Below are 27,789 nucleotides of genomic sequence, written 5' to 3' on the forward strand. Positions count from 1 at the left end.
CCATCGATTAATCGGTTTGTAATTTTCTTTGATTTATTTGGAAAATATCGTACATTTTCCAACTATGTACGAATAATATTTTACAGAACGACTGTAGCAACAAATTCTTATTTGCGAATTTAACAAACAAGAAAATACTTGCACAAAGATAATTGATTGAATTAAAATAAATATGTGGGTTGCAAACTCTAACTAATCCTCTGATTCTTCTCTCAAGAAAAATATATGATTGACTTTGAAATTCGGAGTCGGGTTGTTTGACTTGATCTTCTCCGGATTTTATTTTGAACTTGAATAACGTTTTCCGAGGGTCTTGCTACTTGAATCTCGGATCGAACGCTAACATTTTACGAGCTTTGACTTGAAGATCGTGGAGTTCTTCTAGCTTTGACTTGAAGATCTTGGAGTTCTTGATGGATTTGGCCCTTCCACCTTCCTGCGATCTTGATTTGTTGAAGAACGCCTTCGATTCGATGAAAAACGCTTGAGATGTTGTAGAGAGAATTTTCTCCGACGATTTTTATCCTTCTTGAGTTGTGAGTTGTGTCTTGAATTGTGTAGAGAGGATACTTATTTATAGTGGTAGAACAAGAGTCCTTAATAACCATCTTCGATGACGTGGCATGATTTGATTGGCCTCTATTGATTTGACATTTATCTCTTATAACTTTAAAGAGAAGAAACAATCATATTGGCCAATAGTTAATTGATATTTATCTACATGACTTGTCTTGGAAGATAAGTCATAATTAATTTAGGCATAATTTAATCGGTTGATTTAATTAACCAAATAATTATTTTTTTGCCATCTTCCACGACATTTACGCATGTATATATTCCAAAAAATATCCCATTTATTTTCTTTCTTTTGTTTAAGTATTATGTATAATTATTTATTTTAACATTAAAGAATATTACTTTAGGAACAAGCTGAATCATCCAACATGGAGCATTCAACAGAAAGAAGAGAACGCAACTTATCGACATTGAGTGTTAGAAAGACTTGGAGGGCGTCATATATGCTTTTTCAATGCGATGGTGTTCATGGAACTTATATTTTAGAGATGCATCACAAGGTACATTTATCGCTTACAATATTTATAGATTTTTATTGTTTTAAAGGAATTATATTGTACGTGAAGAGATACTCAATAACCCAAGTTATTTATATTAATAATCTTGCCATGCATAGTGATAAAAAAAATGTATCCTTGATTTTAAAGAAAAATATTGATTTCTATCTAGATTTGTAAAGATTAAAGTTTCAAAAAAGACCAATTTAGGTTTTCATATATATAGAATTATATGTAGTGCATTTATACTTACATTTTACGCATGCACACACGACTGCACATGAGTTTCACTCCATTCACGCAGTAAATGAACACATTGCTCATGCGCATTGATAAGTTTTCTTATGTTCACTTATAGCGAGGCACATAAGATATTAAATATATACATTTTTTAGATATTTATTCCAATTTTAAAATTTCACAAGTGGAATTTAATTTTGTCCTACTTCCAAAACGTTTTGATCGTTTTTTTCACGTGTCTGTAGTGTATAATAGTGTTTTTCACATTTATAATTCAAATGATTAAGTTATAACCTTGATATACATTTTTCAAATAAATTATTTCACAGGTTGAGAGTGCAAATTTTTCTACATATCAATTGGTCGTGCGTGAAAATGATGTGCATGTTAAGGTTCTTTATGGTGAAAAGAACATTAATGTTGCCCCTAGAGTGTACATTGTGAGCCCTATTCCCGTATACCAGTATACCATGATGTGAACCATATGTACGAGAGCGGTTGGGGAAATGGACCATTGAACCAAGAAAAATAATAACTTAGAAAGAAGAGTTAAGGTATTGTACTTTGTATTTTGCATTATTATATTTTTTAATTATTGTAATTTTGTTAGTTCAGACTACAATATCCGCACTAAGGTATATCATTTTGAATAACATTAAAAAAAGAATCCATATTTCAATTATATGTTCATGACAAAGTATCCAGGAAGTTCAGATCTCTGCAAGAGGTTGCAATATTCATATTGTACAACTGCTACAGAGAGGATTTAAAGAAAGCTCCAAATCTGGAAACATATTAAATCCTAGTAATTTATTTTCTTAGGAGCAAGATGAATTATCCAACATAAAGCATTCAATAGAAAGGAAAGAACGTAGTCTATCGACATCCAATGCTGAAAAGACTTGGAAGGCGTCATTTAAGCTTCTCCAATGCCATGCTGTTCTCGACACTTGTATTTTGGAGATGCATGACGAGGTACGTCTCTTGCAAAACTAATAATACAAGCTCTTTATTTTAATCATCTTACCATAATATTTTAATCGTCTTCACATCCAACCATGAAGTCAACTATCTCTCCGTGAGCCATTATGATGATGGACTGTGAAACAAAGAAAGCATAATAATTCAGAGAGAAGAGATAAGATATTGTACTTAGTTTTTCTTTTTATTGCTAGTTATATTACTAGGCAATGTTTTTGTTATTTCATAGCGCACTACTTTCTCACTTAACTATATCTTTTTGAAAAAACTAAAAAATATATTTCATATTTCAGTTATATGTCCATGACAAAGTCTCTCAGAAGTTAAGAACTATGCAAGAGGTTGCAACATTCATACTATACAACTGGTACATAGAGGACTTAAGAGAACACCCTAAATGTTGAAACATAGTAAATTCTAGTGATACCCTTTTTTTTTTTCTCTTTCCTGTTTTTACCTTAAAACATCTATTGATAAAACATTGACAATAAGTTTTAAACAACTCTCATGTAATAGAAATCTGACATCATTTATACACAATTTTCATTTTGTAGGATAAAAGAGAATGAGATTGTGTAATGCACTAGAATCTGTCATGATGCCATAATAATTATTGCGTAATAGTAGTTCTTACATGGCATATAGTTCATATGATTAATTTCTAGCCTTGATACACATTTTCCTAATAAGTTATTGCACATGTTGAGAGCGCAAATTTTTCTGCATATCAATTGGTCATGCGTGAAAATTATGTGCATGTTAAGCTTCTTTTTGGTGAAAAAGAACACTAATGTTGCTGCTAGAGTGTAAATTGTGAACGCTATTCAGGTCCGACCTAGATGCAAACTATATGTACGAAAGCGGTTGGGGAAATGGATCATCGAACAAAGAAACCATAATAACTCAGAAAGAAGAGATAAGATATTGTAGTTTGTATTTTTCATTTTTATCTTTTGTAATTATTGTCATTTTGTTAGTTCAGACCACAATATCCGCATTGAGTTATATCATTTGGAATAGCCTCAAAGAAATTATTTTGTATTTCAGTTTTATGTCCATGACAAAGTGTCCAGGAAGTTCAGATCTCTGCAAGATGTTGTAATATTCATATTGTACAACTGTTACAGAGAGGATTTTAAAGAACGTTCCAAAGGTTGAAACATAATAAATTCTTGTAATTTATTTTCTTTACATTTTGTTAGTTACCTAGCTATACATATCTATTGAAATGATTTGAAAAGTGTTGAGAAATCAAAGAATTGAGTTAGTAAAAGCTTCTACTACATATTTGAGAAATCAATCCCTTGATCACTAATTTAGTTTATGTAACACCCCACCTTTCCAAAACCCGAAAATCCTAAAACCCGGGATTAATATTCCTAACTCGAGAACCCTTAGGAAATATTATTACGTGATTATATGCATTACGTGAATTTAACTATACTACTTACGTGAATAATTACATGTGTTATTACATGTGTGATTTATATGATTTAAATTTTCGTAAATTGAAATCCTAGGAATTTCGTGCATTACGTGAATTATGTGAATAATTACGTATTTTATTTGTTTGATAAAATTACTTGGTAAATTATGTGGAATATATATATATATATATATATATATATATATATATATATATATATATATATATATATATATATATATATATATATATATACCTATATGCACACGTACATACATGCATGCATACTTATACATACATATATGCTAATATTTACATTATGCATTTAAATATATAGACATATATATATATATGTCCGAAATTGTGTGTGTGTGTGTTCGGATGATGTGTGTATAGATGCAAGTTGTGATTTGAATTAAATAAATAAATTATGTTAATTAGGCATGCACTTACACTTGGCAAATACTAATCATTTTACCTAAGCCTACACTCAACACCCTCATTAGTGAGATGAAGAGACACCCTTCATCTCTCTTCTAAGTTTATTTGATGAGTAATTAATGATGTTTAATGTGTTGATTGTGCATGTGTGTGTGCTGAATATGTGTGAGTGTGTGTGCTGAATGTGCATGTGGTGTGTGCCGTGTGTGGTTGTGTGTTTATATGTGAGAATTTGGGAATTTTTGCCCAAATTGTAAAAATGTGGTAAATTGTGGTATTTGTGTAATTTGTGACACTTGATTGACATTTGTGATGTTATGTGTGGGTCATAAGCATAATTTCGAAAAGTTGAATTAAATGATTTTATTTGAAAGATTAATGGAATATCAGGTAATAAACAACTCGGATATAGTGGGCCGGTATCCAACTAGGATGATGTGTGTAGTGGTTTGATTCCACTTAGTGAAAACGGGCTCGTAACAGGTTTATTATTCGGTACAGAAATTAATCTTTCACGGATCCGATAAAACGAAAAATGTGTTTTTCATGATTTTCACAAAAAGGTCATTTTAGTCATTTTGCATAATTACGTGATTTGGTTGAATGATGTATTTTCGTGAGGTATGTGATTTGATCGATTGCCTTGTGTTGATGTACGAAACGTGGGTAAGAACGGGTATACAATATTATATATTATGTATAACGTATTTCCAAAGTTCGATAATACTCGGATTTCTTACTGAGCTTTATAGCTCATATAGATGTCTTTTAATTGCAGGTAGTAGTAATCCTCAACCGGGATGGATCGAGTAGTGGATCGAGGTCTTGCCCGGGATTTTGGAAGACGTACGAGGACCTATGAACGATGCTAGACTTTTGGTTATTTTCTTTTGGAGGTGTAACCCTAAACCGTAACATTTCTCTTTTCGTACTTTTGGACTCATTTCATTATGAATCGTACTTAATTCCTACTTTAATCTAGTAAGTTTCGTAATTTGCTATTCTCATGCCTTCGTTAGAAAACTTCGAATTATTCACCAAAAATAACCTTTCCGAACTCTGATTTATTCTCGAACCGAAGAATGTTTAGTGAGAATGTAGCACTCGAATGAGAAACCTCCTTTCGAAACTAAATTCTAAATCAAGCTTTGTATTCGGCTAAAGCAATCCAACAAAGTTTTCGAAAATGCAAAGTCTTCAATACCCAAAAGAACAAAGTTTTGATAATTGCATTTTCACCCCATTCCAATGTTTCAAAAATTACAAAGAGATCCTATGCTTCCGCTAGTTTGATAAATATTCCGATAAACCGGTTCGATTTATCGCCCGTCTAGAAGGGGGGTGCTACAGTTTATGTCAATTATTAGTTATATATACTAAATCAAAATACAAAGGTTTACAGTGAAACACTATATTTATTGGTTAGCACTTTTTGAACCTTATTAATTAATATTTTCTAACTTTCTGCAATTTATACCACAATAATCATACATCAATGTGAATCTATTACATTTGATCATATTTACAGTCGGTAGATTATTACAAGACATCTGTTAAACTAGTTTCTCTTAAACAAATGGCATTTTTAGCAAAAAAGTATGATTAGAACTTGGATATCATTCAAGACGTGTAGGTTCATAAACAATCAGTAAATTACACGACACGCCTACAAAAACTAAGGCATTGCGAGAAAAAATTAAACCAGATAAAATGTCTTAAAATAGCTCAGAACAAGCACCTCTATGGGAGTTTCTCTTCTTTCAGCTGCATTAACAAGTGTTTCGCGTATTGTATGACTGATTTTACTTTTTCTAACTTGAAAATACCTAAATACCCTTCAAACCAGTACTTTGAAAAAGAACAGATTCACCCTAAAGTTGTTGCAAGGCCCAAAATGAAGTTTTTAAAACTTTCAATTAAGTCCCAAATATATTATATTATAAAAAAAAAAAGAAAAAAACAGATTTCTTCTAGCTTCTCTTCCACACCTAATTATTGCCAGGATTTTATCCGTGGATCATTATAACCCGAAAACTCGAAACTAACACCCAAATCAAATGTCTCACCAAAATGGTCCTTCATGACAAAGTGAACCAACAACAACGGTATACGCTTGACAATCAGGTGGCAAACCTTTAGACGGAACTCCGTTTAAAAGTTTTTTTGCATGTGTACGTTTCCCATCTTTGCACAAACCATTAATGCAGATACAATATGTGATTATATTAGGATTTACTCCTTTATCTTCCATCGCCCGTAGAAATGAAAATGCTTCGGCAATCATATGAGTCTTGCACAAACTATCCAACAAAATACTGTAAGTACGTATAGGGCCGGCCCAAGGCCAAGGCGGGCAAGGCCACCGCCTTGGGCCTCCGAAAAATTTAAATTTTTAGGGCCTCCAAATTTCAAAAAATACATTATATATGTTTGTTTACATATAATTTTCAAGTAAGTATGTAGCTTTACTGGAACAGAACGCTCTATGGACCCTGTTTGTCACAACTTCGAATTTTAGGGACCTTTACTATTACTGTAGTTTTTTTTTTCTTGTTCCGGCCCATCTAAAAACGCTAGTTCGAATTTTAGGGACCTTTACTATTATTATAGTTTTTATTTTTCTTGTTCTGGCCCAACTAAAAAGACCTCTTTCTTGCTCTGGCCCAACTAAAAAGAGCCATTTCTTGTTCTGGCCCAACTAAAAAGAACCCAACTAAAAGCGACTTTTATTGTGGACTTTTTAAAAGAGTTTTAATTAAAAAAAAAAAAGAACAACAAAAGGAAATTAAAGAATAATACTGAGCAACAACACATACGCACGCACACCAACTCACTAACTCAGAAGAAAGAAACAAGGGTTTCAACCCAAAAAACAAATTAGAGGAAGATTGAAGAATACAACAGAGAGATTGAGATTCGAGAGACAAGAATAAAAAATAGGTTTGTGCCTCCACTCTCATAATATTTATTTTATTAATTTGTTGTCAACTTGTACTAATTAAATTTTTCTATTGATAATCAATGAGTTTGTTCTTTGAGTTTAATAATTAGGGTCTTGTATCTTTTTATATTTTTTGTAGTGCTATGGGTCCTAGAAAATTTGAGTGCGGGGATGCGAAAAGAAAGAAAAAACAAAGAATAGAAGAGTGTACAAACTCGCAAAAGGATGATATTTTTAAAAAAATTCTGGATATAAACCGAGTTCAAGATGAAGTTGTAGTTGAAGATGAAGTTGTCGCTGAAGATAAAGTTAAGTTGGAAGAAGTACACGAGAATGAGGTTGACAATGAAAAAGGCATTCATGTTGTTGTCGATAATGAACAAAAGATCCAAACAGATAATATCGAAATTGGAGACGCTAGTGGGCCGCCATCTGAAGAAGCAGAAGAAGATACGAAACAGTTGAACATAGACAACCCGGTAAATTGGATTAAGCTAGTTCAGAAAATGAAGGACTTGATAGTAGAAATAGGTCCTATACGAGCTGCGGATATCAACTTTGAGTACCCTCTTGATGATCAAGGTAGACATTTCTCTTCGATGCATTATACGCAACAACTAAAAAATGGAGAAAAACAAGAGAGGAAATGGTTAGTCTACTCAAAACTTGGAGATACGATATTTTGTTTTTGTTGTAAATTGTTCAAGCACGATGGAGTTAAATTGCAATTGGCCACCGAAGGATTTAATGCTTGGAAAAATATTTCAAGTAGGCTAAAGGGTGATGAATTCAGTAACGGTCATATTATTTGCATGAGTCGTTGGATTGAAACCGAGACGAGAATGCGTAAATGAGAAACAATTGATAAATCTTTGCAAGAAAAGATGAATAGAGAGAAGAAATATTGGCGACAAGTCCTATTAAGGATAATTTCTTTTGGTAAAACTCTTTCGCAGCAAAACTTGGCGTTACACGGTAGTAATGAGACACTTTTCGAAGATGGCAATGGAAACTTTTTGAAATTCATTGAGATGATGCCAATATTTGATCCTATAATGCAGGAGCATGTCAGGCGAATCCAAATGAGTGAGATTCACACTCATTATCTTGGTCCCAAAATTCGAAATGAATTGATCCAATTATTGGCAAGCTAGGTCAAGTGCACGATAGTGGAGAAAATAAAAAAAACAAAGTATTTTTCAGTTATACTTGATCGTACTCCAGATTCTAGTCATGAAGAACAAATAACTCTCGTGATTTGATGTGTAGATGTTACGGTAAGTCCAGTGAACGAGTACTTCTTGGGTTTTCTCAAAGTAGATGATACCATAGGACTTGGACTTTTCTGCGAACTTGAAGAGGCGTTAAAATATCTTCAACTTGATAGTAAAGATATGAGAGGCTAGATATACGACAAAGGTTCTAATATGAAAGGAAGACATAAAGGTGTGCAAAAAAGATTATTGGATCGAAATCCAAGAGCATTCTGTGTACCATGCGGCTGCCACAGTCTCAATCTTGCACTTAGTGATATGGCTGGTTGTTGTTCACAAGGTAAAAGTTTGTTTGGCATTATTCAGCATATATATTGTTTGTTTTCAGCTTCAACAAAATGATGGAGCATCTTAAAAGATAATGTTAGTGGCCTAACACTTAAGCCATTGTCACAAACACGATGGGAAAGTCGCCTTGAAAGCGTAAAACCATTACTTCTTCAAACCGATGAAATAAGAAATGCTTGATTGGATTTGGCTAATAGCAATGAAGATGGGGCAGCAACCATTGAGGCTCTTGGTTTCGTAACAAACGAGCTTGAGAATTTTGAGTTCTTATTAACTTTGGTTATTTGGTATGACTTATTATCATTTGTGAATATTGTTAGCAACACTCTTCAAAATGAAGAAATGCATATGGATGTTGCTTTGGAACAGTTGAAATGACTCATTATTATCTTCGAAAAATATAGAGAAACCGGATATGAGAAGGCCAGGAATGAAGCTGAAGTTATAGCAAAAAATAGGTATTCAACCAATATTTCGAGAGAAACGAGTTACCCGTTGAAAAAAACACTTTGATGAGAACAACAATGAAGATGTTATCCTAACGAGCTAATTGCAAATACCACCCCTGTGTTATCTCTAATTGGCAAATACCCCCCTGTGAAAAAAAAACTCACCAACACCCCTTGTGTTAACTAAGTCATGGCATCGACACCCCAGGAGGCAAATCGTGTCACACACTCGCGGGTTGTGCGATTTTTAATGGTATTTTTAGGGTGAAATGTCATAAATACCCCTTTATAAAATAAAAATAATCTTGTTGGTTAAATTATGAATAACGTAAATTTATTGGACCAAATTGTAATTTCCTGAATTGCAAAATAAAATAATAATGTAAAAAATATTATAAGAAAAAAATAAAAAAAAAATAAACAAAAAGAGAAGACAGAAGAACGGTCTTCTTCCCGGTTCCCCACCCCCAAACCCCAACAAGAGAAAGAGAAGAAGGTAAGCACCACCACACCTCATCTTCTACAATCTCCAAACCAAACCCGATTCCGTGCAACCCGAGGTAACCAATCCCCAATGGCAACACCCAGACGTAGTAGGGGTGGGCATTCGGACCGGGTCAGATTATTCGGGTTATTTAGGTAGGGTTGTTCGGGTTTTTCACCTAGAAATTAAACTCGACCCGAAATAACCAAGTAGCCGGTTATTTCCAGTCGAATTCGGGTTTCTTCTTTCTTTGTTTTCTTATTATTTCTTTTTTTTTTTTGCACCAATATTCAATAATAATGTTGATATTCGAACTACTACCTATTACAAAGCCATTTATTTATTATAAAAAAATAATAAAACATAGGTGCCAATATAAAAACTTAACCCACTATGTAAATTGTTGCAATATAAAAACAAGAATTGGAAGCTCAAAATGATAATAAAATATATTAGATTGATGGAACCCAATAATAAATAAATTAAAAGAATGTATTGATGACATAACATTAAATGAGCTGAAAATTGGGTTTGGGTTTGGCTTAGGTGAAAGTGGACTTTGTAGTTTAGTATTTTTTTTTTCTTTTAGCCGGGTACCCGATCGGGTACCCGATTAGAGATTCTAAAACCCGGACCTAACCCGGTTTTATAAGAACACCGGGTACCCAAACCCGGCAAAACCTGGTAGACTTGAAAATTAACCGATCCGGTCGGGTAAAACCCCACCGAGTCGGGTCATACCCGAATGACCCGACCTGAATGCCCACCCCTACCTAGACGCGTGAAATCATATCTGGTCTAAGGTTCCTCAATTTCAATGTGTAACTTGTGTGCTCATAAGAATTCAAATTATTTTTGTTCTTGCACGAATTTCTTTAACAAACTACTTATGGGAGAATAAAGAAGAAGAGAAGAAGAAATAGAAGAAAATTGAAGAAGAAAAGGAGAATAAATGGAGGTAAAAAGTAAGATGAAGAACATATGAAATGGAGGTAAAATGATGAAGAATAAGAGAAAAAATGGAGGGAAAGAAGAAAAAATAAGTCAAGACATGAAAACACATGAAACTTCAACGATTAAGGGGTCTAGAGATTTTCATTTAAAAAGACAATTAAGACCTTAAAATAGGCATATGCAATGCATATGGTGTGTATCCCAGTCAAAATGGCATGAAAGTACGCAGCGTGGCACAAATAATGAGTTTGGGTGTGATCATGCAACTTTTTTGGTTGAGATCGTAATCCGCAATAACGGGCAACGATTAGGTGGTTTAATGCTATTTACCCTTAATAAAATGTTATTTAATCCAACAAATTATTTTTGACTAATTGAAACTTTAGTATGAAAAATTGATTATCGTGACTTACGGACTTTTTGGATCAAACAGTTTGCTAGGGATTCATGGATACAACCCTTTAAAATTAGGACTTTAGACTAATTTCTCCTAAAACAAAATTTATAAAAGTGAGAATACATTTGAAAAATAAGAGATCATCTCCGTTGGCTAAGATAGAGGATCACATTTATTTATCTTTATGTTCCGGTCACTTAATAAATGATATGTTATAAAAATAGTGATCACTGATATTGTTCATTAGTAAGTATACATGAGAATGTTACACTTGATGTCACCTATTTTATGAAATTCAAGTGCTTCGCTTACAACCAGTCTTCCCATCGATTAATCGGTTTGTAATTTTCTTTGATTTATTTGGAAAATATCGTACATTTTCCAACTATGTACGAATAATATTTTACAAAACGGCTGTAGCAACAAATTCTTATTTGCGAAGTTAACAAACAAGAAAATACTTGCACAAAGATAATTGATTGAATTAAAATAAATATGTGGGTTGCAAACTCTAATTAATCCTCTTATTCTTCTCTCAAGAACAATATATGGTTGACTTTGAAATCCGGAGTCGGGTTGTTTGACTTAATCTTCTCCGGATTTTATTTTGAACTTGAATAACGTTTTCCGAGGGTCTTGCAACTTGAATCTCGGTTCGAACGCTAACATTTTACGAGCTTTGACTTGACGATCGTGGAGTTCTTCTAGCTTTGACTTGAAGATCTTGGAGTTCTTGATGGATTTGGCCCTTCCATCTTCCTGCGATCTTGATTTGTTGAAGAACGCCTTCGATTTGATGAAAAACGCTTGAGATGTTGTAGAGAGAATTTTCTCCGACGATTCTTATCCTTCTTGAGTTTTGAGTTGTGTCTTGAATTGTGTAGAGAGGATACTTATTTATAGTGGTAGAACAAGAATCCTTAATAACCATCTTCGATGACGTGGCATGATTTGATTGGCCTCTATTGATTTGACATTTATCTCTTATAACTTTAAAGAGAAGAAACAATCATATTGGCCAATAGTTAATTGATATTTATCTACATGACTTGTCTTGGAAGATAAGTCATAATTAATTTAGGCATAATTTAATTGGTTGATTTAATTAACCAAATAATTTTTTTTTTTGCCATCTACAACGACATTTCCGCATGTATATATTCCAAAAAGTATCCCATTTTTTTCTTTCTTTTGTTTAAGTATTATGTATCATTATTTATTTTAACATTTAAGAATATTACTTTAGGAACAAGCTGAATCATCCAACATGGAGCATTCAACAGAAAGAAGAAAATGCAACTTATCGACATTGAGTGTTAGAAAGACTTGGAGGGCGTCATATATGCTTTTTCAATGCGATAGTGTTCATGGAACTTATATTTTAGAGATGCATCACAAGGTACATTTATCGCTTACAATATGTACAGATTTTTATTGTTTTAAAGAAATTATATTGTACGTGAAGAGATACTCAAGAACCCAAGTTATTTATATTAATAATCTTGCCATGCATAGTGATAAAAAAATGTATCCTTGATTTTAAAGAAAAATATTGATTTCTATCTAGATTTGTAAAGACAAAAGTTTCAAAAAAGACCAATTTAGGTTTTCATATATATAGAATTATATGTAGTGCATTTATACTTACATTTTACGCATGCACACACGACTGCACATGAGTTTCACTCCATTCACGCAGAAAATGAACACATTGCTCATGCACATTGATAAGTTTTCTTATGTTCACTTATAGCGAGGCACATAAGATATTAAATATATACAATTTTTAGATATTTATTCCAATTTTAAAATTTCACAAGTGGAATTTAATTTTGTCCTACTTCCAAAACGTTTTGATCGTTTTTTTCACGTGCATGTAGTGTATAATAGTGTTTTTCACATTTATAATTCAAATGATTAAGTTATAACCTTGATATACATTTTTCAAATAAATTATTTCACAGGTTGAGAGTGCAAATTTTTCTACATATCAATCGGTCGTGCGTGAAAATGATGTGCATGTTAAGGTTCTTTATGGTGAAAAGAACATTAATGTTGCCCCTAGAGTGTACATTGTGAGCCCTATTCACGTATACTAGTATACCATGATGTGAACCATATGTACGAGAGCGGTTGGGGAAATGGACCATTGAACCAAGAAAAATAATAATTTAGAAAGAAGAGTTAAGGTATTGTACTTTGTATTTTGCATTATTATATCTTTTACTTATTGTAATTTTGTTAGTTCAGACTACAATATCCGCACTAAGCTATATCATTTTGAATAACATTAAAAAAAGAATCCATATTTCAATTACATGTTCATGACAAAGTATCCAAGAAGTTCAGATCTCTGCAAGAGGTTGCAATATTCATATTGTACAACTGCTACAGAGAGGATTTAAAGAAAATTCCAAATCTGGAAACATAATAAATCCTAGTAACTTAGTTTCTTAAGACCAAGATGAATTATCCAACATAAAGCATTCAGTAGAAAGGAAAGAACGTAGTCTATCGACATCCAATGCTGAAAAGACTTGGAAGGCGTCATTTAAGCTTCTCGAATGCGATGCTGTTCTCGACACTTATATTTTGGAGATGCATGACGAGGTACGTCTCTTGCAAAACTAATAATACAACTCTTTATTTTAATCATCTTACCATAATATATATATATATATATATATATATAGATATATATATATATATATATATATATATATATATATATATATATATATATATATATATATATATACCTGAACTAAAAATTAAATTATGTTATCGCTTACCATATTTTTTTTATAAATTATATCGCAGGCTGAGAGTTCTACTGCTTATGCATATCAACTGGTTGTGCATGAAAATGTTCTTTCTAGTGCAAAGAACATGCATGGAAATGAGGTGTACATGAAGATCCTTTCTAGTGTAAAGAACATCACTATCTCTCCGTGAGCGATTATGATGATGGACTGTGAAACAAAGAAAACATAATAATTCAGAGAGAAGAGATAAGATATTGTACTTAATTTTTCTTTTTATTGCTAGTTATATTTTACTAGACAATGTTTTTGTTATTTCATAGCGCACTACTTTCTCACTTAACTATATCTTTTTGAAAAAAACTAAAAAATATATTTCATTTTTCAGTTCTATGTCTCTCAGAAGTTAAGAACCATGCAAGAGGTTGCAACATTCATACTATACAACTGGTACATAGAGGACTTAAAAGAACACCCTAAATGTTGAAACATAGTAAATTCTAGTGATACCTTTTTTTTTTTTTTCTCTTTCCTGTTTTTACCTTAAAACATCTATTGATAAAATATTGACAATAAATTTTAAACAACTCTCATGTAATAGAAATCTGACATCATTTATACACAATTTTCATTTTGTAGGATAAAAGAGAATGAGATTGTGTAATGCACTAGAATCGGTCATGATGCCATAATAATTATTGCGTAATAGTAGTTCTTACATGGCATATAGTTCATATGATTAATTTCTAGCCTTGATACACATTTTCCTAATAAGTTATTGCACATGTTGAGAGCGCAAATTTTTCTGCATATCAATTGGTCATGCGTGAAAATTATGTGCATGTTAAGCTTCTTTTTGGTGAAAAAGAACACTAATGTTGCTGCTAGAGTGTAAATTGTGAACCCTATTCAGGTCCGACCTAGATGCAAACTATATGTACGAGAGCGGTTGGGGAAATGGATCATCGAACAAAGAAACCATAATAACTCAGAAAGAAGAGATAAGATATTGTAGTTTGTATTTTTCTTTTTTATCTTTTGTAATTATTGTCATTTTGTTAGTCTAGACCACAATATCCGCATTGAGTTATATCATTTGGAATAGCCTCAAAGAAATTATTTTGTATTTCAGTTTGATGTCCATGACAAAGTGTCCAGGAAGTTCAGATCTCTGCAAGATGTTGTAATATTCATATTGTACAACTGTTACAGAGAGGATTTTAAAGAACGTTCCAAATGTTGAAACATAATAAATTCTTGTAATTTATTTTCTTTACATTCTTTAGTTTACCCAGCTATACATATCTATTGAAATGATTTGAAAAGAGTTGAGAAATCAAAGAATTGAGTTAGTAAAAGCTTCAACTACATATTTGAGAAATCAATCCCTTGATCACTAATTTAGTTTATGTCAATTATTAGTTATATATACTAAATCAAAATACAAAGGTTTAAAGTGAAACACTATATTTATTGGTTAGCACTTTTTGAACCTTATTAATTAATATTTTCTAACTTTCTGCAATTTATACCACAATAATCATACATCAATGTGAATCTATTACATTTGATCATATTTACAGTTGGTAGATTATTACAAGACATCTTTTAAACTAGTTTCTCTTAAACAAATAGCATTTTTAGCAAAAGAGTATGATTAGAACTTGGATATCATTCAAGACGTGTAGGTTCGTAAACAATCAATAAATTACACGACACGCCTACAAAAACTAAGGCATTGCGAGAAAAAAATAAACCTGATAAAATGTCTTAAAATAGCTCAGAACAAGCACCTCTATGGGAGTTTCTCTTCTTTCAGCTGCATTAACAAGTGTTTCGCGTATTGTATGACTGATTTTACTTTTTCTAACTTGAAAATACCTAAATACCCTTCAAACCAGTACTTTGAAAAATAACAGATTCACCCTAAAGTTGTTGCAAGGTCCAAAATGAAGTTTTTAAAACCATCAATTAAGTCCCAAATATATTATAATATAAAAAAAATCAAAGAAAAAAAAAGAAAAAAACAGATTTCTTCTAGCTTCTCTACCACACCTAATTATTGCTGGGATTTTATCCATGGATCATTATAACCCGAAAACTCGAAACTAACACCCAAATCAAATGTCTTACCAAAATGATGAAAATGCAGTTAGTTTAAGGACTATAATCGTGGAAAAAAAATATAGGGACTAAATCGATTTTCGTGTATAATATAGGGACAAAAACTATACTTATCCCTACATTTGTCATTTCACGTTTTAGTACATTTATCGAATTTAATTTTATTTTGACGAAATTTCAAGATTAAGGTGATATTGGGGCTAAACAAACAATACAGGTAAAAAGAAGGGCTTGATGTGCATCATCACCTGCCTTGCACGTGACTTTTCTGTCCAAACTAACGGCAATTTCAAACGGTGGATGAAACCTTGTAAAAATAATAATTGGTTAATCGAGCACCAATTTTGTGCTAGAAAAAGTTTAAGGACCAAAACTATAATTATCGCTAGTTATATACGTATATGATGCTTTTAAAAAATAATACATAATCCTTTTAAAAAAGAAGTACTTGATTATATGTGCTAGAAAAGGTAACTAAATTCTTTTTTTTTGTTTTTTAAATACATAATTTCTAAAAGAACAACATCTTTGTTTTATACTTGTAGTTGATTAATTAACATGGACGAAGTAGCTGCATCGGCCGAGAATCCCCTTTTGTACATTTCCTCTAAGAATGGCATTGCCTTAGAAACCTCTTTCCTCTTTAGCAAACTGTAGATAATGTTGTTGTACGCCATGCTATCCGATGCACACTCACTACAACCCTCCATTTTCACAAGCAAATGATCATTTGCCTCGTCTTAAAATCCTTCATGACAAAGTGAACCAACAACAACGGTATACGCTTGACAATCAGGTGGCAAACCTTTAGACGGAAGTCCGTTTAAAAGTTTTTTTGCATGTTTATTTCCCATCTTTGCACAAACCATTAATGAAGATACAATATGTGAGTATATTAGGATTTACTCCTTTATCTTCCATCGCCCGTAGAAATGAAAATGCTTCGGCAATCATATGAGTCTTGCACAATCTATCCAACAAAATACTGTAAGTACGTACAGGGCCGGCCCAAGCCCAGGGCGGGCAAGGCCACCGCCTTGGGCCTCCGAAAAAATTAAAATTTTAGGGCCTCCAAATTTGAAAAAATCCATTATATATGTTTGATTACATATTATTTTCAAGTAGGTATGTAGAAAACTAAAAAATGGAGAAAAACAAGAGAGGAAATGGTTAGTCTACTCAAAACTTGGAGATACGTTATTTTGTTTTTGTTATAAATTGTTCAAGCACGATGGAGTTAAAGTGCAATTGGCCACCGAAGGTTTTAATGCTTGGAAAAATATTTCAAGTAGGCTAAAGGTTCATGAATGCAGTAACGATCATATTATTTGCATGAGTCGTCGGATTGAAACCGAGACGAGAATGCGTAAAAGAGAAACAATTGATAAATCTTTGCAAGAAAATATGAATATAGAGAAAAGATATTGGCGACCAGTCCTATTAAGGATAATTTCTCTTGGTAAAACTCTTTCGCAGCAAAACTTGGCATTACGTGGTAGTAATGAGACACTTTTCGAAGATGGCAAGGGAAACATTTTGAAATTCATTGAGATGAAGCCAATATTTGATCCTATAATGCAGGAGCATGTCAGGCGAATCCAAATGAGTGAGATTCACACTCATTATCTTGGTCCCAAAATTCGAAATGAATTGATCCAATTATTGGCAAGCGAGGTCAAGTGCACGATAGTGGAGAAAATAAAAAAAACAAAGTATTTCTCAGTTATACCTGATTGTACTCCAGATTCTAGTCATGAAGAACAAATAACTCTTGTGATTTCATGTGTAGATGTTACGGTAAGTCCGGTGAAAGTAAAGGAGTACTTTTTGGGTTTTCTCAAAGTAGATGATACGACAGGACTTGGACTTTTCCGCGAACTTGAAGAGGCGTTAAAAAATCTTCAACCTGATATTAAAGATATAAGAGGCCAGGGATACGACAAAGGTTTTAATATGAAAGGAAGACATAAAGGTGGGCAAAAAAGATTATTGTATCGAAATCCAAGAGAATTCTATGTACCATGCGGCTGCCACAGTCTCAATCTTGCACTCGGTGATATGGCTGGTTGTTGTTCACAAGGTAAATTTTTTTTTGGCATTATTCAACATATATATTGTTTGTTTTCAGCTTCAACAAAATGATGGAGCATCTTAAAAGATAATGTTAGTGGCCTAACACTTAAGCCATTGTCACAAACACGATGGGAAAGTCGCCTTGAAAGCGTAAAACCATTACTTCTTCAAACCGATGAAATAAGGAATGCTTTATTGGATTTAGCTAATAGCAATGAAGATGGGGCAGCAACCAGTGAGGCTCTTGGTTTTGTAACAAACGAGCTTGAGAATTTTGAGTTCTTATTAACTTTGGTTATTTGGTATTACTTATTATCATTTGTGAATATTGTTAGCAAGACTCTTCAAAATGAAGAAATGCATATGGATGTTGCTTTGGAACAGTTGAAATGACTCATTATTATCTTCGAAAAATATAGAGAAACCGGATATGAGAAGGACTGGAATGAAGCTGAAGTTATAGCAAAAAATGGGTATTCAACCAATATTTCGAGAGAAACGAGTTACCGGTTGAAAAAAACACTTTGATGAGAACAACAATGAAGATTTTATCCTAAGATGCGAAGAATCCTTTCGAATAAACTTTGTCTTCTTTGTGATTGATCAAGCTCTTACTCCATTAAGGGTAAGATTTGAAGATTTTCAATAGTTTGAAGACATGTTTGGTTTTCTGTGGAGTATAAAAAAATGGAAACTTGTCGATGATGAATGCTTGGAGAGTAGTTGTATGAAACTTGAAGAACATTTGAAATGTGGTACATGTTCTGGTGTTAATGGGCGAGATATGTTATCGGAATTGAGAATGTTAAGAGAACTTTTGCCAAAAGAGACTGAAAAGGCAATTGGAGCATTGAATTATTTGAAAGAAATGAACACTTGTTTCCCGAATGCATGTATTGCTTATAGAGTACTCCTCACTGTACCTGTTACAGTTGCCTATGCAGAGAGAAGTTTCTCAAAGTTGAAGTTGCTTAAATCTTACCTTCGGTCAACTATGTCTCAAGAAAGACTGAATGGATTAGCTATTCTATTCATTGAAAAACATATTACATGGAAGCTTGATTTTACGAGCTTGATCAATAATTTTGCAGCTAAGAAGGCAAGATAGATAATATTTTAATGATTGTCAAATGTATTTTTATTTTGAATATATATGAATTATGGATTTAATCAATTATGTATTTTTTTTATGTTGTCATTTTGTTATGTTTTTTTTTTTAACATAATCATCGTTAAAGGGGACCTCATTTTTCGTCTTTCCCCTTCTCCGGCTTGGGCCTCTCGGACTCTAGGACCGGCCTTGGTTATGCAGGTGGTCGTGGTTGGTTGTTATCGAGGCTGATATGGCGGTGGTGGGGTGGTTATGGGAGCTGTTATAGAGGTGGTGGTCGTGGTTACGGTGGGGGTGACTATGGAGTAGTGGTGGTGGTAGGGCTGATCTAGGGTTTGGTGGGGCGAATCTAGGTTTTTTCGATATAATGTCTACAGATGTTTGTGGGTGACTATGGGTATCTGGCAACTATGGTTTAATTTGGTTGACGACTAGGGTGTAATTTGGTTGACGACTAGGGTTGGTGGACACTAGGTTTTTGCAGGTAGGGTTTGGCGGCGGCTGGGTGTTGATGAATGATAGAGTTCGGAATTGTAAACCACAGTATACCGTAGTATACCATAAAATATCATATTATTTTTTAAAATCTGCTGTATTATTTGACAAAAAAAAAAATATCGTAATTTTCAATATTATGTTGAAAAAAAGGGGGGGGGGGGGGAAAGATTTTTATAGTAATGAAAGAAAAACAAAAAAAGAAACGTGTTGCACATAAAAAATAAAATAACTGGGTGGAGGGGCATCTTTGCTGTGAATTTTGGTAAAGGATGTGAAACAAATTTTAATTAGACTTGTCATTTAGTTATAATAAGATTTGTTACCAGTGACTTATATATTAAGACCCCGAAAAAAAATTATAAATAGTTGACCAATATATGCATTTATGTAGCGACCATATTTGAAAAAAATATTATTGCCGTATCTTTAATGCACTCATCACCAATCTAAATTGATAATTTGATATGTTTTCAAGATTTACCTTACTAATGTCCTAACTCCTAAGATTTAGTTTTGTTCATATATGTAGAATTTATTAATCAACTTCGTACATTTTTAAAAGCGCAAAGAAAGACCGTATGATAATCCTTCCAATTGTTCTTCATATCTAAATTTGGAATTTAATATCAATCATTGGTTGTGTATCCTTTTATGAATCTATATTCCTTTAAAAAAATTGTGTATTTATATATTATATATGTACGGTTTGTTTATTAAATATATACTCTTCCCACTTCTATTTTATGCTAAAAAAATCAACTCTCACACTATTGCATAACCATGATTCCAATTCCTAACAGTGCAAAGTAAGAATGAATCATTCTTTATGTTTTTCTTCTTACGTTTCTTGTGCACATGTGTCACACTTTTGCTTTGTTTAGTCCTACAATGCATATCTTTACTATTTTTTAATTAAAAAAGATGTATAGTTTTTGATAATATAAATGAAATCAATGAATGTATTTGATGTAGATCGATATGGTCATCATATTTGTATATTACTAACATGGATTAATTATCACTGCATAACGTATCCCACTTTTTTGTATATGTAGATGTCTACTCAAGTTGATTTCATCATAAACATATCGGCTAAGGAAAAAAAAAGCTTTGAAATCTAAAGGTTCGTGTAATGTATATGCAGAAACAACCAGGTTTTTTTCATACAACAAATCAATGCTTAGAAATTATATTAATGGACGAGCAGATTTGTGAATGCTTTTTTTCTTCTTATATTACGCATTACACACACTACACGTTGATATGATAAATGCACCAAATGTTATTTGTTAACTAACCTTAATGTTGGTTATTACGGGTTTAAGAGCTACACACATGCACTTTGTAATTACTGCATCAATTTTGATTCAAATATTAATTTTAACCTAATCAATTTGCCATTTGTTCCCTTAACTGCATTCCGTTTCGTGCCTTTCCCGAAAATAATCGAGGTGTCGAAGAAGAACAAGTTTCTGATTGATATATAATAAATAAAATACATCATTTCGTGTTTAGATAAATTTATTTTAATATATATTAATAAAATTATATATAAATTGTATGTAGATACCATCGGTTCTATCGTTGGACTTGGTGAACTCGATACTATACTTGTAAGCGGCGTTAGCCAAAAGAAAATTATGCTTGTACTCCAAAATCTCCGGTATTTACATATTTAACGAATTATGTCAATTTGTTTTTGAATATATAAATAATATATTAGTATTTATCAGTAGTGATCAACCATTTTTATTTCATAATATTAGTATAAAGATTAGTAAGTATATGTTGATCATGTGATTCAAAATGTTTAGGATATTACCAAAGGTCCATATATTCCCGTACTACAATACACAACCGCGCAAATGCGTTATGGTATTTATTATATATGTATTTAGTTTAACCATTGCATTAACCATGATATAATATACACATTATTGTGCTGATTTAATCATTTTTAGGTGACATTGAGGTTTCCAATTCATTTTATTCTTCACGAGTTCCAATAAACACGAACATTGTCGAAAACAATGATTACAAATATATGAGATTTAGGCATAGTTCAACCTGGATTTGTAGTCGTTTATTTAGGCATAGCTCAACCTCGATTTAGGCATATTGGAAGTCGTGATGAATGAAGTGTATTGAAAACCTCAATGTCACCTAATAATGATTAAATAATTACGGAAATGTGTATATTATATCATTAATGCAATAGTTAGAGTAACGTACATATATTGTAAATACCAGAATGCATTTGCGTTGTTGCGTATTGTAGTACGGGAATATATGAACCTTTGATAATATCTTGAATTTTTTTAATCACATGATCAACATATTGCCCCACACAACGCATCTAATTCTTTTACCACTATTAAGAAATAAAACAAATGATTGATCACTATTGATCAATACTAATATATTCAAAAAATATTGACATATTTCGTTTAAAAGGTAAATACTCGAGATCTTGGAGTTCAAGCAGAATTTTCTTTGTGTAATGCCATTTATAAGTACAATATCGAGTTCACCATAACTGATGACATCCCATAAAACGTAAACAATTTTGTTAATATATATTAAAAACATTTTATCTAAACACGAAATGATATATTTTATTTAATATGAACAATCAGATAATTGTTGTTCTTCGACACCTCGATTATTTTCGGGAAAGAAACGAAACGGAATGCAGTTGAGGGAATATATGGCAAATCAATTAGTTTGAAAGTAATCTTTAAATCAAAATTGATGCGGTAATTACAAGCTCTGAAATCCATAACCAACAATAAGGTTAGTTAACATATAACATTTGTTCGCGCGGATCTTTAGTATCATATTTGAACACTTATTTATGATAAAGTGTGGCTTGAACCTCATCAGCCTACAAAGCGGTCGAATAAAACGCGCTATCATACCAACGTGTAATGCGTAACAGAAGAAAAAAATACAAAAGATTCAAAAACCTGCTCGTCCATGAATATCATTTCTAGGCTTTGATTCGCTGGTATGTAAAAACTTGGATGTTTCCACATATGTAAAAGCGTGGATGTTTCCACATATGCATAACACGTAACTTTAGATTCCAAAACTTATTTTCCTTAGTCGATATGTTTTTGATGAGATCGACTTGAGTAGACGTCTACATATTCAATAAATGGGATATGTTGTGCAATAATAATTAATCCATCTTAGTAATATACAATTAATATGCATGATGACCGTATCGATCTACTATATAGATCCATTGATTTCATTATATTATAAAAAAATATATATATCATGTAGGTTGGCACATGCATTGTATTGGCAACGATTACAGTTTGGTGAAAAAATTAAAGTGGTGGCAATATAGTTGCGCGAATACCAAGTGTAAGAGATGTCGAACAAGATTCGAAGATGTGATATTGTAGTTATTGTAATTTTTTTTTTTTTTGCAATTCTTTTATTGCAATCAACGATTACTCCATGTACGCACCATAGTTATTATTTATTTCATAATAAAATACAATTTTTTATTTATTAATATTCTCATTTAAATACATTAATTGTGTATTTGTTTATCATCCGATGTTTTAATAACTATACTTTCATGTTATCCGAAATATTTATGTCCTATTATAACCATGTTAATATTTTGTATTATTGCTTACAGGTACAAACTTAAGTTCATTGTCATGGATGACACCGATGCTGCATCGTTGATAGTATTCGGTCGAGAAGGTCAATGGAGTTGGATCTTTTCATTTAGGCATTAGTTCAGGGTATACAGGAGAGGGTAAAAGTCAATAACCAGCCATGATTTTTTTTTTCTTTTTTTTTATACGTAAATATTTATGAACTCATTTCCCATAATTTTATTTTTGTTTTTTTCATAAAAACATATGCATGGTTGTGTAATTTCATAAAAATGTAGGCAACCTAGCTCATTCAAGATACCGCGTTCAAAAAGTTCGTGTTGATGATTCCATCATTGGTTCCTTTATGGAATATTATGAATTGAATGAGGTCAGTACATTAACCATATTTCTATTATGTTTTTTATTTATTATTTATTATACTATTTAATTTTTTTAATTTATTTAGGTAGAATCATAACAACGATGGACATTCCCCAAGCGTGAATGATTACAACAGTGGTTTACGCACTTGAAAATCTTCCAACCGCAACGAGATGCTTTCCAACGGATATATCTAATGGTTGGATGTGAAAATAAATGACAGTAGCAGGAATAAAAAAAAAATATATGTACAATGCTACAAATATACTTAAAAAAACAAATTATATGATTCATACAATATTTTCGTATCATTTATAAATAGCCTATTTAATGATGTTTACGATATGTTTTTTTCTTTTTCTTTTTTCAATTTAGCTCTAACAAACGATGTATTTGATGCAAAATCATCACGATTGATGAGGAGAGAATACATTGAAAATAAGAGGACAACTCAAAAAACTGACGATAATCAGTAATTTTTTTTAACTCACTCCAAATATGGAAAAGTTTACTATACAGTACAATAACTATTTTCTCTTCTCTCCTTTATTCCTCCGCATTCTCTATTCTTCTTCCTCCTCCTTTTCTTAAAACGAAGCCATCTCCATATCCTACTTGAATCCCTTTTCCCCTATCAGCCTTTCCACATAATCGCCGTCGATTATCCCAAACACCGTGATTTGGTGAAGGTGAATCTTTTAGTGGCAAATTTCGTGGAAAGGGGTTACTTGATTGATATGCTAGAGAAATTTGATTTGAAATGGATGAGTTGAAGAGAATATGAAACCTGGTTGGACTGCTCAATCACAGTAACATATCAATGGCTTCCTCCGTTTGCCACACCCCTTTTTCCGTTTGCCACACCTCTCTTTCTTGTAGTTCTTCTTTTTATTGAATAAAATAGAGGCAACTTAACTTCATTGCAATTTAACAAAATTCTACTGATAACTTTCCCAATTCAAGCAAAAAAAAAAAAAAGTCCAAAGCAATTCGGAAGTGAAAAAAGGAAATTCTAAAAGGAAGACAACACAAATGGCAACACCCAGACGTAGGGGTGGGCATTCGGACCGGGTTAGATTATTCGGGTTATTTAGGTAGGGTTGTTCGGGTTTTTCACATAGAAATTAAACTCGACCCGAAATAACCAAGTAGCCGGTTATTTCCAGTCGAGTTCGGGTTTCTTCTTTCTTTGTTTTCTTGTTATTTCTTTTTTTTTTTTGCACCAATATTCAATAATAATGTTGATATTCGAACTACTACCTATTACAAAGCCATTTATTTATTATAAAAAAATAATAAAACATAGGTGCCAATATAAAAACTTAAACCACTATGGAAATTGTTGCAATGTAAAAACAAGAATTGGAAGCTGAAAATGAAAATAAAATATATTAGATTGATGGAACCCAATAATAAATAAATTAAAAGAATGTATAGATGACATAACATTAAATGAGCTGAAAATTGGGTTTGGGTTTGGCTTAGGTGAAAGTGGACTATGTAGTTTAGTATTTTTTTTTCTTTTAGCCGGGTACCCGATCGGGTATCCGATTAGAGATTCTAAAACCCGGACTTGACCCGGTTTTATAAGAACACCGGGCACCCAAACCCGGCAAAACCTGGTAGACTTGAAAATTACCCGATCCGGTCGGGTAAAACCCGACCGAGTCGGGTCATACCCGAATAACCCGACCTGAATACCCACCCCTACCTAGACGCGTAAAATCATATCTGGTCTAGGGTTCCTCAATTTCAATGTGTAACTTGTGTGCGCATAAGAATTGAAATTATTTTTGTTCTTGCTCGAATTTCTTTAACAAACTACTTATGGGAGAATAAAGAAGAAGAGAAGAAGAAATAGAAGAAAATTGAAGAAGAAAAGGAGAATAAATGGAGGTAAAAGGGAAGATGAAGAACATATGAAATGGAGGTAAAATGATGAAGAATAAGAGAAGAAATGGGGGGAAAGAAGAAAAAAAAAGTCAAGACATGAAAACACATGAAACTTCAACGATTAATTAAGGGGTCTGGAGATTTTCATTTAAAAAGAAAATTAAGACCTTAAAATAGGCATATGCAATGCATATGGTGTGAATCCCAGTCAAAATGGCATGAAAGCACGCAACGTGGCACAAATAATGAGTTTGGGTGTGATCATGCAACTTTTTTGGTTGAGATCGTAATCCGCAATAATGGGCAACGATTAGTTGGTTTAATGCTATTTACCCTTAATAAAATGTTATTTAATCCAACAAATTATTTTTGACTAATTGAAACTTTAGTATGAAAAATTGATTATCGTGACTTACGGACTTTTTGGATCAAACAGTTTGCTAGGGATTCATGGATACAACCCTTTAAAATTAGGACTTTAGACTAATGTCTCCTAAAACAAAATTTATAAAAGTGAGAATACATTTGAAAAATAAGAGATCATCTCCTTTGGCTAAGATAGAGGATCACATTTATTTATCTTTATGTTCCGGTCACATAATAAATGATATGTTATAAAAATAGTGATCACTGATATTGTTCAGTAGTAAGTATACATGAGAATGTTACACTTGATGTCACCTATTTTATGAAATTCAAGTGCTTCTCTTACAACTAGTCTTCCCATCGATTAATCGGTTTGTAATTTTCTTTGATTTATTATGAAAATATCGTACATTTTCCAACTATGTACGAATAATATTTTACAAAACGACTGTAGCACCAAATTCTTATTTGCGAATTTAACAAACAAGAAAATACTTGCACAAAGATAATTGATTGAATTAAAATAAATATGTGGGTTGCAAACTCTAAATAATCCTCTTATTCTTCTCTCATGAACAATATATGGTTGACTTTGAAATTCGGAGTCAGGTTGTTTGACTTGATCTTCTCCGGATTTTATTTTGAACTTGAATAACGTTTTCCGAGGGTCTTGCAACTTGAATCTCAGATCAAACGCTAACATTTTACGAGCTTTGACTTGAAGATCGTGGAGTTCTTCTAGCTTTGACTTGAAGATCTTGGAGTTCTTGATGGATTTGGCCCTTCCATCTTACTGCGATCTTGATTTGTTGAAGAACGTCTTCGATTTGATGAAAAACGCTTGAGATGTTGTTGAGAGAATTTTCTCCGACGATTTTTATCCTTCTTGAGTTGTGAGTTGTGTCTTGAATTGTGTAGAGAGGATACTTATTTATAGTGGTAGAACAAGAGTCCTTAATAACCATCTTCGATGACGTGGCATGATTTGATTGGCCTCTATTGATTTGACATTTATCTCTTATAACTTTAAAGAGAAGAAACAATCATATTGGCCAATAGTTAATTGATATTTATCTACATGACTTGCCTTGGAAGATAAGTCATAATTAATTTAGGCATAATTTAATTGGTTGATTTAATTAACCAAATAATTATTTTTTTGCCATCTACAACGACATTTACGCATGTATATATTCCAAAAACTATCCCATTTATTTTCTTTCTTTTGTGTAAGTATTATGTATAATTATTTATTTTAACATTTAAGAATATTACTTTAGGAACAAGCTGAATCATCCAACATGGAGCATTCAACAGAAAGAAGAGAACGCAACTTATCGACATTGAGTGTTAGAAAGACTTGGAGGGCGTCATATATGCTTTTTCAATGCGATGGTTTTCATGGAACTTATATTTTAGAGATGCATCACAAGGTACATTTATCGCTTATATTTATAGATTTTTATTGTTTTACAGGAATTATATTGTACGTGAAGAGATACTCAAGAACCCAAGTTATTTATATTAATAATCTTGCCATGCATAGTGATAAAAAAAATGTATCCTTGATTTTAAAGAAAAATATTGATTTCTATCTAGATTTGTAAAGACCAAAGTTTCAAAAAAGACCAATTTAGGTTTTCATATATATAGAATTATATGTAGTGCATTTATACTTACATTTTACGCATGCACACACGACTGCACATGAGTTTCACTCCATTCACGCAGTAAATGAACACATTGCTCATGCGCATTGATAAGTTTTCTTATGTTCACTTATAGCGAGGCACATAAAATATTAAATATATACAATTGTAAGATATTTATTCCAATTTTAAAATTTCACAAGTGGAATTTAATTTTGTCCTACTTCCAAAACGTTTTGATCGTTTTTTTCACGTGCATGTAGTGTATAATAGTGTTTTTCACATTTATAATTCAAATGATTAAGTTATAACCTTGATATACATTTTTCAGATAAATTATTTCACAGGTTGAGAGTGCAAATTT

The 27,789-nt window shown here is 32.2% G+C and overlaps 2 protein-coding genes and 1 long non-coding RNA gene across 3 annotated transcripts; 2 read left to right on the top strand and 1 right to left on the bottom strand.

Moving 5' to 3' along the window:
* The first annotated feature begins 17,196 nt into the window (after window positions 1–17,196).
* LOC148769677 (uncharacterized) lies at window positions 17,197–18,300 on the top strand. The gene is made up of 2 exons (XM_088820290.1): window positions 17,197–17,914; window positions 18,113–18,300. The coding sequence occupies exons 1-2, from the start codon at window positions 17,197–17,199 to the stop codon at window positions 18,298–18,300; spliced, it is 906 nt and encodes a 301-aa protein (XP_088676416.1).
* A 265-nt stretch (window positions 18,301–18,565) lies between these two features.
* Window positions 18,566–19,015, top strand: LOC148769678 (uncharacterized). Its single transcript, XM_088820291.1, has one exon. The coding sequence runs from the start codon at window positions 18,566–18,568 to the stop codon at window positions 19,013–19,015; it is 450 nt and encodes a 149-aa protein (XP_088676417.1).
* Window positions 19,016–23,766: 4,751 nt separating this feature from the next.
* Window positions 23,767–25,519, bottom strand: LOC148769679 (uncharacterized). The gene is made up of 2 exons (XR_016032231.1): window positions 24,305–25,519; window positions 23,767–24,212 (listed from the first exon to the last, which is right to left on the bottom strand). It is a non-coding gene; the product is annotated as an uncharacterized LOC148769679 (long non-coding RNA).
* Between the last annotated feature and the right edge of the window lie 2,270 nt (window positions 25,520–27,789).

This window comes from Erythranthe guttata, chromosome 7 (assembly GCF_056151865.1).
Source record: "Erythranthe guttata isolate IM_541 chromosome 7, IM_541, whole genome shotgun sequence".
NCBI lineage: Eukaryota > Viridiplantae > Streptophyta > Magnoliopsida > Lamiales > Phrymaceae > Erythranthe > Erythranthe guttata.

What these genes read in the sequence shown, in the direction of transcription:
- LOC148769677 (XM_088820290.1), top strand. Translation starts at nt 17,197, where the DNA reads ATGCGTAAAAGAGAAACAATTGATAAATCTTTGCAAGAAAATATGAAT. An exon ending in GGCTGGTTGTTGTTCACAAG is followed by an intron (nt 17,915 to 18,112) that starts GTAAATTTTTTT and finishes TATTGGATTTAG; the next exon opens with CTAATAGCAATGAAGATGGG.
- LOC148769678 (XM_088820291.1), top strand. Translation starts at nt 18,566, where the DNA reads ATGTTTGGTTTTCTGTGGAGTATAAAAAAATGGAAACTTGTCGATGAT.